Source organism: Lepisosteus platostomus, chromosome 24 (assembly GCF_059453375.1).
Source record: "Lepisosteus platostomus isolate fLepPlt1 chromosome 24, fLepPlt1.hap1, whole genome shotgun sequence".
Lineage (NCBI taxonomy): Eukaryota > Metazoa > Chordata > Actinopteri > Semionotiformes > Lepisosteidae > Lepisosteus > Lepisosteus platostomus.
The window spans coordinates 12,107,824-12,121,230 of NC_142634.1; the positions used below are offsets into that span (position 1 = coordinate 12,107,824).

At 37.6% G+C, this 13,407-nt stretch overlaps 2 protein-coding genes across 5 annotated transcripts in view; both read right to left on the reverse strand.

The window, feature by feature from the left end:
- The window catches only part of adgrd1 (adhesion G protein-coupled receptor D1), an 80,951-nt gene extending 76,507 nt beyond the window's left edge, over window positions 1–4,444 (reverse strand). The window contains exons 1-4 of one of the 4 annotated variants that reach the window (XM_088618098.1): window positions 3,691–4,444; window positions 3,466–3,502; window positions 2,443–2,535; window positions 869–964 (exon numbers count right to left, since the gene is read on the reverse strand). In XM_088618098.1, coding sequence (XP_088474224.1) covers window positions 869–964; window positions 2,443–2,535; window positions 3,466–3,502; window positions 3,691–3,756 — 292 coding nt within the window. In that variant the 5' untranslated portion in view covers window positions 3,757–4,444. Of the gene's footprint in view, window positions 1–868; window positions 965–2,418; window positions 2,536–3,465; window positions 3,503–3,690 lie in introns of all 4 variants that reach the window. The other 3 variants (XM_088618097.1, XM_088618100.1, XM_088618099.1) reach the window with 3 other exon arrangements.
- Window positions 4,445–6,191: 1,747 nt separating this feature from the next.
- On the reverse strand, window positions 6,192–11,471 carry LOC148641677 (GTP-binding nuclear protein Ran). The gene is made up of 7 exons (XM_088618711.1): window positions 11,346–11,471; window positions 10,169–10,218; window positions 9,642–9,726; window positions 9,102–9,227; window positions 8,683–8,870; window positions 8,351–8,521; window positions 6,192–7,662 (listed from the first exon to the last, which is right to left on the reverse strand). The coding sequence occupies exons 2-7, from the start codon at window positions 10,202–10,204 to the stop codon at window positions 7,618–7,620; spliced, it is 651 nt and encodes a 216-aa protein (XP_088474837.1). The 5' UTR covers window positions 10,205–10,218; window positions 11,346–11,471; the 3' UTR covers window positions 6,192–7,617.
- Between the last annotated feature and the right edge of the window lie 1,936 nt (window positions 11,472–13,407).

The window sequence follows — 13,407 nt, forward strand, 5'->3', positions numbered from 1 at the left end:
TTCTGGTGTTCAAAAGTATGTGCTTGACTAATTTCTGTTAATTCTGATCTCAAGTCACAAACCACTTTAATCAAGTTGGTTTTTGGAAAAAGCATTCATTGGAAGTAAAAGTCTTAATCTGTCCACATAGAATATTTTGCAATATCCTGTAAATAGATGGTTTTTATTTTAAATGAGGATGGATTACATTAAATTAATGCAATATTTTCAAAGATTATGAAGAGATGAAAAATCAATGGACTTTTCATTAACAAAACATTACGCTAATGTATCACAGAATAACAGATTACAGTGTACTGTTTTTATTTTTTTAATTCTCACATCTGCGTTCTCTTTAGATGTCAACACTTTAATCATCACTCTATTGCTTCAAAAAATGACACGCTGTTTTAAAGGTGACATCTGTACTGAATAAAAAGCTCTTTTTATTCCTTCTTTCCACATAATTAATTTTCCTGAACAGAAAGTCCCACCATACTCATCATAAGCAATGTTTTGAAACCCCTCTGTTTAGACCCATGTCATTATATTCATGTCATTAACTTGCTGTTTAGCCAGGATTACAAATGATTCCTGATCAATTCCAGATAGGCACAATCAAGGATATTAAAAATGACTTACGTTTCAACCAAAATGGCTTACGATGTGCCATTGTACGAAATGGTTTCAAAAAAAAATATTGCACATTGTACAAATCAAATGACAGCTTTTCAGCCTTTTTTAACTCCCCATTAAAAAAAACCACAACCTCTATCCCAGGCCATAAGAGAAGGGGTTTGAAAACAGACTTTTATAGACACAAATCTCTTCTTGAAAAATACTGCTTCTTTTGTGGTACACTCAAATTAATTTACTACTTATGTCTCACCCACAGTTGCAGAAATGTTAGTGTAGGCAGAGTCATTGGTATACACAGAGGTAGAATTATGGGAAGGGAGCACAGTGTGATTGTGGATTCTGAGAGCTGAATGGAACAAAAACAAGAACAACAGGTGAATCACAGATCGCCACTTGGCTGGTGAAAAACAATGACACACAAAGACAAAGAGGATGAACATGGCCATACAGAAAGGTAATGAAACAGTGTGAGTAAGGTCCTATTGTACAGTGCTTAGGCTGAGACAGGATGTTGTGAACAACAACAGCAAGTATCTATTGTGAATCTTGCCATCCATTGATTTGCATTAAACAAAAAACATTCTTAGTTTATGCATTGTATCTGTAGCTACAAAGCAAGTATCCTGCCTTATTAGGACTAGTAAAAACAAAATTTCAAGATCAAAAACAGCTCACTTCAAAACGTTTTTACAGGCATAAATTAGTAACTGTGATTTTTAAGTTGAAGGGAAAATAAAAGTACATTAACAACCAATAAATATCTAATAGGTGTTTGGTATACCACACCATTTAATACTGGATACCGTCTTTTCTTTAGTTAATGTTTCTATAACTTTCCAGTTTGATGCCTGGCTATCCAAGCTTTTTATCCCAGTTTTTCTTTATCCTGCATGGAAAAATAGATAATTCTGAACAAAACATATTGCACTCCACTCCTCTTTCCAGCTTTCTGGCATCAGCAGTCTTACATTTCCTTTAAGTCATTTTCAAAAACATTTCCTTCAATTAAGTGCAGCTTTCAAAGGTTTTTCTTTCTGGTATGCATCTGTTAGTGTGATGTATTTTCCTTGCAGTTATTCAAGGCCTTGTAGGTATTATCCGTAACGTGCCTTACATACTAGTGAAGCTAGATTCACAATTGTCTCAATCCAAAGTGATGGATTCTTTGCCAGGTAACACAAGAAAATATATGTTTAAAACAGCAATGCTGCTGTATGGAATTTAAAAGGGTACTTGACAATATAGTAAAAGTTAACTAATTGTTTCCTACGCAATAGCCTGTAAAGCTACATAATATAATATAATAGCTTGCAAAGTGTCACAACGCATTGAAATGAGCATACGGAAGGTGTAAGATCCTGCTGTAATCTAACAAGAACTTTCAAATGTACACATTGTCAGCAGTAGCTAACTAAAATCACAGACAATGATTTCTCTCCATTTAAATTAACATTTTATCTTTATCTCCAGTTATGCAACCCATAACAGACTATTGAAAATGTTGTACCTCATAGATTTTTTATCATAGCGTATTCCATGAAGATCTACAGTGACTGTAAGACATCAAACATATACTGTATATTTAAATGCTGTTCATTAATTATGAAGGTTAGTATCTTTAATAATGACTGGATTACCAGTCTAATTAGCAGCAATATTATTCTACTAGGGACAATAGTTTTGAGTGAAATCCTATCAAAATGTGCCCCAGGAAACAAGACACAACAGTCTATTTTGAACAACAAAGACCATTCAAACAGACAGGAATATGTTTAGCCTACACATGTCACATTCACATACTTATATTATTTCCATTAATATGACCTGTTCGGTTTCCAATTACATCCCACAGTCCATATATCCCATCTACTGCATCCAGGGGCCAGTAGTGTGACGCACTGGCTAAAATTTTCAGACCTGAAGAAAAAGAAGAAAATACTTAACAGCCCATTTTACAATCGAGCTGTATGTGTCCAGCAAGCATTGATTAAGTCACAGGTGTTAATACCTGTGAGAAATTAGGTTTAGTATCAATTTTATTTTCCTGATAGGTTTCATTTCAGAGAAACTCTCAGTAGCTTGTGATCACAAGGCTAAATGTTGAGAAGCCCTTGACATGTCATTGTAAAAATGTATATATCTCGCATATCTTAAGTGAAGGACATATAAGGATGTAAGTACTGTATAATAATGATATATTAGGATGTAGGTATTGCATTGTGTATTATGTCAATTTCAGATTAGTATAGTACTATAACTTTACTTTTAGGATTTGTATCAGTCTTTCAACCAAATCTAATCGATTACAATTTCTGAAGCATTTAACTTTAAAATCATCACATAGCCCTAAGTGCTGCAGAAACAAGAAACAAAAAGGAAAACAGACACATATGTTAAAAAATAAATACACCTCCATATCATAGGTTTAGAGAAAGATGAAGCACTCTGCAACTTAAAGAAAAGCTTTGTTTAAAACTATCACATTGGTTTTAAACAAAATGTTGTTTGGGACATTACAAATATAATCATTTTTAAACCTAATTAAAATAATAAATAACTGAAATCTTAAGCAATGTAAGACCTTTACAATGCTACCTTTAACTTTAGTTAAATTAACAAAACTTTAGTTTAGACAAGCCTTCCTGGTAAAAAATACTATTCTTTACTACAGTGTTTCGTAAAGTCAACTTTCTTGCAACATTAATTAGTTATTTACATTTACTTTATTATCTGATCATCGTATTCTTATTCGTTGACTTAATAAAAATGTATATACAAAACTGGCAAAAAATTAAATTAACTAATATAATAAAAAAACTTTAAATATAAAACATAGACCTAATTTACCTGGATGTTCAGACGGGTTTCCAAATTCACCATAAACCTAAATATAAAAAATACATGTAGCTGTAAAACCCATAATATTGTACATAATGTGTTTTAAAATATTTCGGCGTTAAAAAACAATACACTACCTGAAAGCTGGCACGAATTAAAGCTATCAAATCAATAATATTTTACATAATTTGTTCAAATATATTAGTCGTTAAACAAGAAAAGTAGTTACATTACCTGAAAACGGGCTCGAATTAAAGACAAAAATGTCGTTATTGATAAGAGATGGCAGAGCTTTTCCATAGCTTGGTCTCAGAAGTTTGGACTTGTGCTGGTTTCAACTAAATCCTTTGTGCAGAGTGGCTCCAAAGCGGGTTGATCATCTTCTGCGCTTCTGAAAACGTTCCAGGTGTTGCACAGTTCAAAGCCTTTCTTTCCTTCTTGTGATGATATTAAAACCCCTGATGTATTATAACTCCTTATATGAAAGAAAAGCTCTGATGTACAATCTTTGGACTTTTACATCTTCTTTCTTATAGCTCGTTTTCTCGGTCTTCCAGCCTCTGCGGTGCACCGAGCAGAAAATGATCGCTGCATGGAGTTTTTTATCTGCCAGTTTGGAGCGCTCTGTCTCGTACTCTGTTTCTCGGTGCCTCGCCACAGATTTACTCAACTTGGATGTTAGTGTAAGAATTCACTTGCCTGGCCCCGAGCTCTGTTTTGCTGGGTGGGGGATTTGAAATTGTGATGTCATCCTTTGGGTCCCAGAGAAGTTTTTTTTTCCTTCCCGTTTCGATTGTAAAAGGGTGTATAGACTATGGATTTATGTAATGCACATCAACCTGGCCGTGCCTGGCCATCATTCCATTCGGAGATTAAATACGATTTTTGTAGCTAATATTTAACAGGTAGAAATGTGCGATGTGACATTGAGTCACGCTCATGAGGACAATGATAAATGTCTACCCAGTATTTACATTTTCGTGTTGCAAACTAAATTATGATGCGGAGATATCTACACCGGTGCTGGTTGAACCCTAAACGCTTTCAATTACAGTTTTATTAAGAGGAAAAGGTGCGTGTGTGAATTGTCACATGCCATCATCTCTTGATGGCAATGACGCCTTTGGTGATGTGTATTATGGTACAATCGAAATTCTGATCTATGATGTTATACTTGTGTATTAAAATAATCTGACCATAGACCAATCTGGTCCTTGGGGGCGGTGTGTCAATTTAAAAATGCCGCTGCATCAGATGTGCTGGGAGAGACCGCACAACTAGTCAGATTAGGGCAACAACGACATTAAAGTCGATAAACTGCCCTTCGGCTGATGCCATAGACCTTGGCTCTGTGTGACTGGATTAAAAACCCTTTCTATCAACCACGGAGCTGATCTAACCGGAGACTGATTTAACTGGCCACTCATAATCACTCAAAACATATACTAATAAGATTTGACACAGATCATTTTTATCAAGTGTGAGGTTATTTTCCCCATTTTCTGTAGTGAAAACTCCTGTTGATGGTGTCATTCACAGGTTCCTTTTGATGAGTGTTCCTGTGACTCGATTTTTCCCAAGATTAAAACATACTCTTCCTAAAACATACTGCCCTGTCTTTGAATCACTAATTTTTACCGATTTGGGACACGTGATTGCTGACCAATATAGTTAACATCACTTTGCTATATTCTGAGGTGTAAATTAAAAACGTAAAGTTTCCAGTTTCTAGTGGGGATTTTCTCTTCGTACGATCTCCGAACTATTTGAGCAAGATCACCTGTTCGAGACTGCAAGCGAAATTCGCCAAGCGTTTAGAAACTGGGTGTTTAACAATGACACATAAAACCTAATGGTTCTTCTTAGGACCAGGCTTGGCTCTGTGGAATTTAACGCCTTGTGACTAACATTTTGTTCATCCGCAACATCGTAATTAATTAGTCATTTAATTGGAATCTACTACCTTCGCTCACCCACTGAGAACACTTTGATACATGCGCACAAAGCACCTCTCCTGGAAAGTGAACTTTGCGCTGTGAGAATAAGACGCATCTGTTATTATGGCGAATGGGAGGTTCATTACTATTTCACCGTAATAGCAGGGAGGTTTTGCTAGTAATACAATGTTTCCGCTTCCTTGCTTGGAAATATTGTACTTGCACCACTCCGGCAGCATACACTTGAAAAGCGGTAACTTAGCGCCACCTATTGGATAATTGTTTAAAGATGTAAAGCTGTAAATCCACGGAATTGATTTTTAGGCGTTACGTAGCTCGAGCTCATAACTCAATTGCCCAAAGCATTACAATATTTTAATCTCCATTTTACAAAATGAAGATTTTTGTCATATCCGACGATGCATTCTCAGACTTGATTCTCAACCTATACAGGTGTATCTAGTTGACGTGCAAAGCTTTGAACTCCATTCATACCTGTGCCTCTTGCACACAAGTGTCATAGGTATTCACTCTTGGAAGCGCCCGTCTTCAGATACAGCGATTATACATTCTATCCAGTCACAAAGTTTGTCAAACCCTTATGCACCTTTAAAATCTGCAATGAAATTGGAAGGACTAGTATACATTTATGCTAAACCAAGAGAAACCCAGGACTAACATTTTGGGGTGGCGATGCAATTAACAACCGATCTGTGAACCAATGGGAACCGACCAAGAACACTGAAGTTAAGCCATTTGTTTTTTATGCTCGGGGAACTCAGTGAATGAAACAGTGAATCTGGTTTCTCAAAACAAGTTTTATTTTTTGCACCGTTTACATACATTTCACAGGTTTTGAAGGTGGATAAGGTGTGCAAATGTTTCAATACTAAACCTAAGGCATAAGAACTAACAGCTTGATAAGCATCAGTGGCCTCTTGAATAAGATGTTACACCAAGTCCACAAGCTAAAGAAAAGCTCTTTATCTTGACAAATTTAATGCATTCTGTACTGAATTTTAAGACCTTTTTTGGTTAAATCTAAAAAAAAAAAGCCTCTATACGAGGTACCACTGACACCCCAACGATCTTACAAGGTTTTAAGTTAATGGTTGGCAATAGTTAGCAATCAAGGTGCATTCTTCAGTGCCCCTTTTGTTCAGCAACATACCATCTCTTAAGACAGCCATCAATCACACTGTAGGTTTATTTAAAAAAAAAAGTCAGGTTTGGTTGCAAAAGGTTGAACTGTACAGACTAGAGCCAAGAATTTGGGTTTAGTTTCCTACATATTTAGGATTGTGGCAAGTGTGGTCTGACTTGGCAGGGCTGAATCAATTTACAACGTAGTTGAGGGAATCCGTAGATTCACAAATTTCACTTTAACATAAGATGCAGTTTTACGGTAATTCCATTCTGGATACTCCACTTTACACTTTCTGAAATAACTAGCTCAGGGACACATAATTACAGATCTATAACTCCGGAGCAAAATTGAGCTTTTACGCATCTGGCACATTCTATCTTACTAAGCCTTCATTGATCAGCCCATTTCAATTAGGATCAACATTAAAAATAATGCTACAGAAAAACTTCACAGCAACACTTAGACCTAGAAAGGCTCCATTTTACAAATATTTAAACCGAGAAACATCAAACAAATGAAAATCTTGAAACTCCACAGCAGAAAAATACACATGGCCAAACTGAGGTGCTGATAAGTATCAAATGCCAAGAATAAGAGAACATTTGAACTGCTTTTTGATTACATAATTTAAGGAAATACTCATGCAGCAGCTAAGCATGAGTTACACCACTTTTCACATTAGACTTCATATTTAATGTGCAATGAAAAATCCTGAGCCAATTGCTTTCAAAACTGAAACAACTTTATTATGTATTAAAAAAGGGAATGAGTAACAAGTGCCACCAATGTGTATTGTTTACTGCAGAAGGCTTATAAATTATCAAAATTCATAAGGGGGCAGAATAGTTGCAGTCCAAAAAGCCAAGTTTTATGCAGGTCCAAAGTAGTAGGAATTGATTTGTATTTTCTCCATCACACTTTCACACCGAAATCCACACTCTCTTCAGCCGCTCAAGATTTTTAAAGCACATATATAAGTGTTCTGTGGAACTACTGCGGGAGACGAGCCGCGCCACCAAGATTTTCACAGACAGCTGCCTATAAAACTAGACGGCCGGTGCCTGGCTCCAGCCGCACTCACAGGTCATCCTCATCATCTGGCAAAGCAGTAGACTGGGCAACCTGTGGAGGGACAATCAAAATGCAGTTGATATCAGCCCAGCTTAACTGAACAAACGTTTGATACGAGATCGGGGCCTCTAATTCAGTAAGCATGACTTCTGATATAACACTTAAACTTCTCCTCTCAAAATCAACCAAGAGGTGACAACAGTATGCAAAAGCTAATGCGCCCCATTTGATGAGATTGTAATCTGTTTAGTACTCTTAGCACAACACCTGTGGACATCTGTATAGAAGGCAAAACAACCTTGGATTTGCAAAATAATTTTCAGCCTGAGTTGGAAAAAAAATCATGTATCAATTTAAACAATAATTCTATCCACAGACCAAGTGAAAGGATTCAGTACATTATGCCACAATCAGTGTTTGAAAGAAGTTAGGTTGCCACAAATGAAAGTCCTGGACAGAGATCATTTAAAAAAGTGTTATTAAAATGTTAAGTCTAAAACCGGCTTCGAGGATTATGTTTCTGGTGGAAAAAGACATCCGAGCATAGTAAATTAAGTCATGTATATCAATACACAACTTATAAAATTAAAGATGAACAATGACCTGGTCTTAAGCATCTGTAAAACTGCTCCTTTTAGCAGTGTTGTTGGACACATAAAAGGAGTGAAGGGAGGAAACTAAACCCTAATACATTAAACATACAGACTACAAAATTAAGAAGATCAAGTCAGCATCATACCTGTAAATCTTGCTCATACTGTGCAGCCAGTGCTGGATCCATAACAACCTCAGGTGGTGCCAAAGCAGGCATTGCCACAAACTCCAAATTGGGGTCTCCAATCAACTTCCTGGCAAGCCAAAGGAAGGGTTTCTCAAAGTTGTAGTTGCTTTTGGCAGAGATGTCATAATACTGCAAAGAAAGACATCATTAGCATCAGCCATTCTAAATGTGGTATATCCATACCTGCTTACAATTTTAAAATAAGCCACTGTAATAAATATTTCATGTTTTGTGATATTACTTTAATCTTTCTATGCCTCTCCAAGTCCACTATTCAACAAAAGACCCACCTGAAGGTTCTTCTTTCTATGGAAGACGATGGACTTCGCTTTCACTTTTCGGTCTTTGATGTCTACTTTATTGCCACACAAAACAATGGGAATATTCTCGCAGACTCTCACCAAATCTCTGTGCCAGTTAGGGACATTCTTATATGTTACCCTAGATGTTACATCAAACATAATAATGGCACACTGGGCTGGAAAAGAAAAAAAAGGACAGTCAAGAAGAAATTCACACCATTTGTAACAATCAATTTAAAATCACACAAACTTCCAATTTTGGTACATCCTAAGTGGGCTGTGCCATTAATCATAACATCCCTGTAAATCAGGTGTTTTAAATTTATATTTAAGAACAACTATTTCATTCATAAAACCAGTTCCTTATTCCAACCCATCATTTAAGAATGAACACATTGTGAACTTACCTTGAATGTAATAGCCATCACGAAGACCACCAAATTTCTCTTGCCCAGCTGTGTCCCACACGTTGAATTTGATTGCACCTCTGTTGGTGTGAAACACGAGCGGGTGGACTTCAACACCCAAAGTAGCTGAAGTTACAAAAGAAGATGCATCAGTGCCAATATCCAAGACGATTCCAGTGGAAGCAGCAGTCTTGTATTTCCATTAGCAGCACAATACCCTGGCACAGCTATGCCCAGAATATTTCTGCAGCACTCAATTTTAAGCTACACAGCTTCCATTATGTTACTCGTCTGAACTGATATTACATGGTCTCCAGATCATAAAAGGTTGTATAAAACCCTTAAAATATCATCAAGAACAGTACTGCGGTTCACAAGAAACAGGACTACATAGCCTGTATTCTTACGTAAAGATGTTTTTACATCTCCTAAACAAAGTGAACAAATGGAAATGTCAAGTCGATGGGAGAAAGGAACATCTTACCCCTTTTTGAAGGAAAGAGAAGGCTATTACACATATAGAAAAACAACTTCACATACCTACGTATTTTTTCTCGAATTCTCCTGTCAAGTGACGCTTCACAAAAGTTGTTTTACCCGTACCCCCATCTCCAACTAGAACAAGCTGAAAAAAAAATCCTTCTTAAGAACAGGTACAAACAAGAGGCCACTCTGCCCATCTAGCCTGTTTGGTCGCTCTTCCTTGAGTAACTGTGTAGCTATATATGAAAGAAAAGCAAAAACTGTCTAACAGTAACAGTAAATAGCCATGAAGTGTCACATTGCACAACAAAGACAGCCAGCTGGTAATGCTGTATGTGAGCAATTTTAGTATCTCAATTAAGGAAAAAGACGGTCCATGTAGGTCTCCTATTAAAGTTAAGTAAGATTCGTTTGTTTTCAGCTCAAGAAAAAAAACTACAGAATATGCCCCATGTGCTTAAGACCTGTATGCATCAAATGCACAACCTCGAATTCAGTACCAAGAGACAAAAACATAATATTGACGCTGAAGTACTCGCTTTCACGCGGAGAACACCGTGGCTAATTAAGGAAAGAAAAAGTACCTTAAACTGAACTTGAGGTTCTCCTTGAGTTGCCATATTTAAGGATTGACCTGGAAAACAAAAGATGTAGAAATGAAAGATGCATATTGGAATGTTGCTAATCGAGCCAGATTTCCAAGTTCGCCGGAGTTAGCGAAGGGCACAATCAGTTCCCCGCCAGCCTTGCTTTCGTGTAAAGCAGCTAATTTCATGCTGACCAGCGCAAATCTACCTGCTCCGCAGCCTCTATTCACAGAAGGGGACGGGGCGAGGCCTCCGGCACCACATGGTTACCGGGACAGGCGAGCGACTGCTGAACTAACTCACTGTGGCCTTATCAAGATCCTCATCATCATCATCCTCATCTCACACGGTTATAATGGACATCGCTGCTTAGATTAAACCCAACCAGCCTAACAGGAACTCTTCGCAAAGTCCAAATGGGGTCTAAAATGAATCGTCGAGTTTTAAAGAGCGGCTGAACGCCGTGCATCCGTCTCTTGCAGGCAACCCATTTTAATCGAAAACTTTGCCCTAGCTCGTTAGACAAAAGCATCGACGGCAAGGTAATCGCCATTCCATTTTCATGAAAACACTCCTAAAGCCAAGCTAATCCTTCCCCAGATAAGGCCGCGTTTCGGTACCCATGCCAGCCCTGACTGAAACACACAAGGCCCAAATGAGTCCGCATCACCGAGATACTTAGTCTTTAAGTGGGTTAATACTAAAACCCAGCCTAACGCACAAAATAAAACAAAAGGCTAAAAAAAGAAGCCGAGAATTCTTCTACAACTTTATAACAGGATATTATAATCTCTTAAACGAGCCAAATGCCCGGAGCATCATTGTGGAAACTAAAAAGAGGTTACATAAATACCGGATAAAGACTGAAAACCAGGTAAGCAAGTATCCTAGTATATATACAGCCGGTTATATTTGCTCACTTAAATTAAGCACCTAAAGTTGCAATCTCATTGTCACATAAAAAGCCCGCCAAGACAACCCCTTCCTAGCCACACAAAAACTCGCCCTGCTTACCATCTAAGACACTTATAAACCTAAAAAAACACACAAAAATCCCCACCATCCCACTACACATAACGTACATCTGTTGATATTAACTTTATATTTCACCTATCTACTCAGATGCCTTTGATTATTGATAGATTGTAAATCCCTGAACCCCCCAGCCCCTTACCGTTTCCAGAACTATCGCGGACTCTTTCGGAATATCCTGTAGAAAATGGCTGAATCGCTGTTGAAATACTCCGACGCGCACCCCTATCATGTGACCTTCCTTCTCTATGGCAACTCGCGGTAAGGCTAGTTGTTTGAAAGAATCCACGCCCACAATGAGGCGTTACCGAATTTGAGTTCGTTACATTATTGGTTAAAGCGCCCGGTTCTAACCAATGAGCTCCTGTGAAAGCGCGAGAAGTTTGAGTCTCATGAGGGCCATGTTGTTTCCAGTTTCTCAATTTTCAATGATAATCGCATATGCTGAAGAGCCAAAATGGCTTTCCGTTCACGTGCAGTTATGGTGATAATTCTATCGCTCAACGGAAAAGCATAAAAGCTGGACTTTTTCCACTCTTTTAAATTTAGAGGTTCTTTTTCCGTTATGATCCCCCGATTTAAACGTAAACTTAAAGATTCAATTTGCACGGTAGATATTTCTATTATTAATTATAAAATGCAGAACTAAATGTTTACACTTCCACGAGTCTTTGGGTTTAAAAAGTTTATCAAAGACCTTCATAAACATCCACAAACCCATTTTTTTGCTGAAGACGTCTCCGCACAGAGAAGACGATTTGGTTCCAACTAGCTTACACATTTTCAGCCTAGAAAAGGCGTTTAAAAATCTATATATACCCTGCCTAGAAAATTTACAAATAATGATTTTGTAATGTGAAGAATGGCTTAAGAATCGTTTTGCAACAATCTGGTATTTGTAATGGAAAAAAAATCGTTTATGTGCTGAATATACGTGTCTCCTTACCAATGCTTTAATATTATCATTAAATACTTGTCCCCAAAAATGATTTGTATCTTTAGGAAGATCGCAATACATGTATTTTACAGCATACACTAAAAAAATGGAAGAATTAGTCATGATGCAGACAGCAGGTGACACTAAAGAGCTCAGAAACGTCTAGGATGAGATAGGATAATTTTCTCATCAAAGAGAAGGTTTTCAACACATGAAACTGATAACATTTTATTTGACTTCAAATTAAAAGAGAAGAAGAGATATATCAAATGTAAATTTTCTTTTAGATAAACGAAATGTAGCTTAGAAGCAGTTTGGGCTCTGAGGTTGTGGGATCAAAACAGAACTGCTATTGTACCCTGAAGCAAGGCACTTCACTCAAACTCTCCAGGGAGGTATTGTAAATGAAATATTCTCTCAATTGACATTTTTTGTTAAACAAAGTTCATTGTGGCTGACAACCAGTGACCCTTGTAATGGAAATAGGCTCCCCGATGCTCCACCTGATTTGTTTTGTAATTGTGAAAAATACAGTTGCCAGAAGTATCCACAGAGCCCTGGGGCATCTCTGACTTTACAGACCATATTGGCCCTGGAAACATTAACAGAGCTTTCTCTTTCTTGTATTAGAAATAAAGATCGCAGCAGACGTAGCACCTGAAGGTCCATCTTGTCAAAAGCTTAGTAAGGCTGGGTCTGGTCATCACTGTGATGGCTCACTAGAGAGATCAGTTTATTGGCCATATACAATTTTTTGCATGAGGAATTTGTCTTTTCGCATACCCCAACTTGCTCTCCATGAGACACACAGGAAGGGAGAGAGAAACTTGAGGTCAGAGCGCAGGTCAGCCATTTATACAGCACCCCTGGAGCAACTGGGGTTAAGGGACTTGCCCAACAGAGTAGGATTCCTCTGCCTTCCATGGAATTTGAACTGGAAACCTTCCAGCCACAGGCGCAGAGCCTTAGCCACAGTGCCACTTGTCCACCCAGTAGGGTCCTCTAAGTGCAACCAGTTTGCTGCTGTAAGTGGTGCTGTTGGAAAAGTGGATGAAACTTTTCAAAACCAGTGCCCCAGTATGGAAACAGTGGACACTGCACTGTAGGAAATGCCATTCATCTCCACATGAAATGCTAAGACAATATTCTGATAACTTGATAACTTTGTCATTAAAGATCCTATGGCAGTAAATCCCACTTCCTTATTTTTTTAAAAAATCCCTTCAATTCATGTGATGAAGTACTTTTTTACTTCTCCACCTGACCT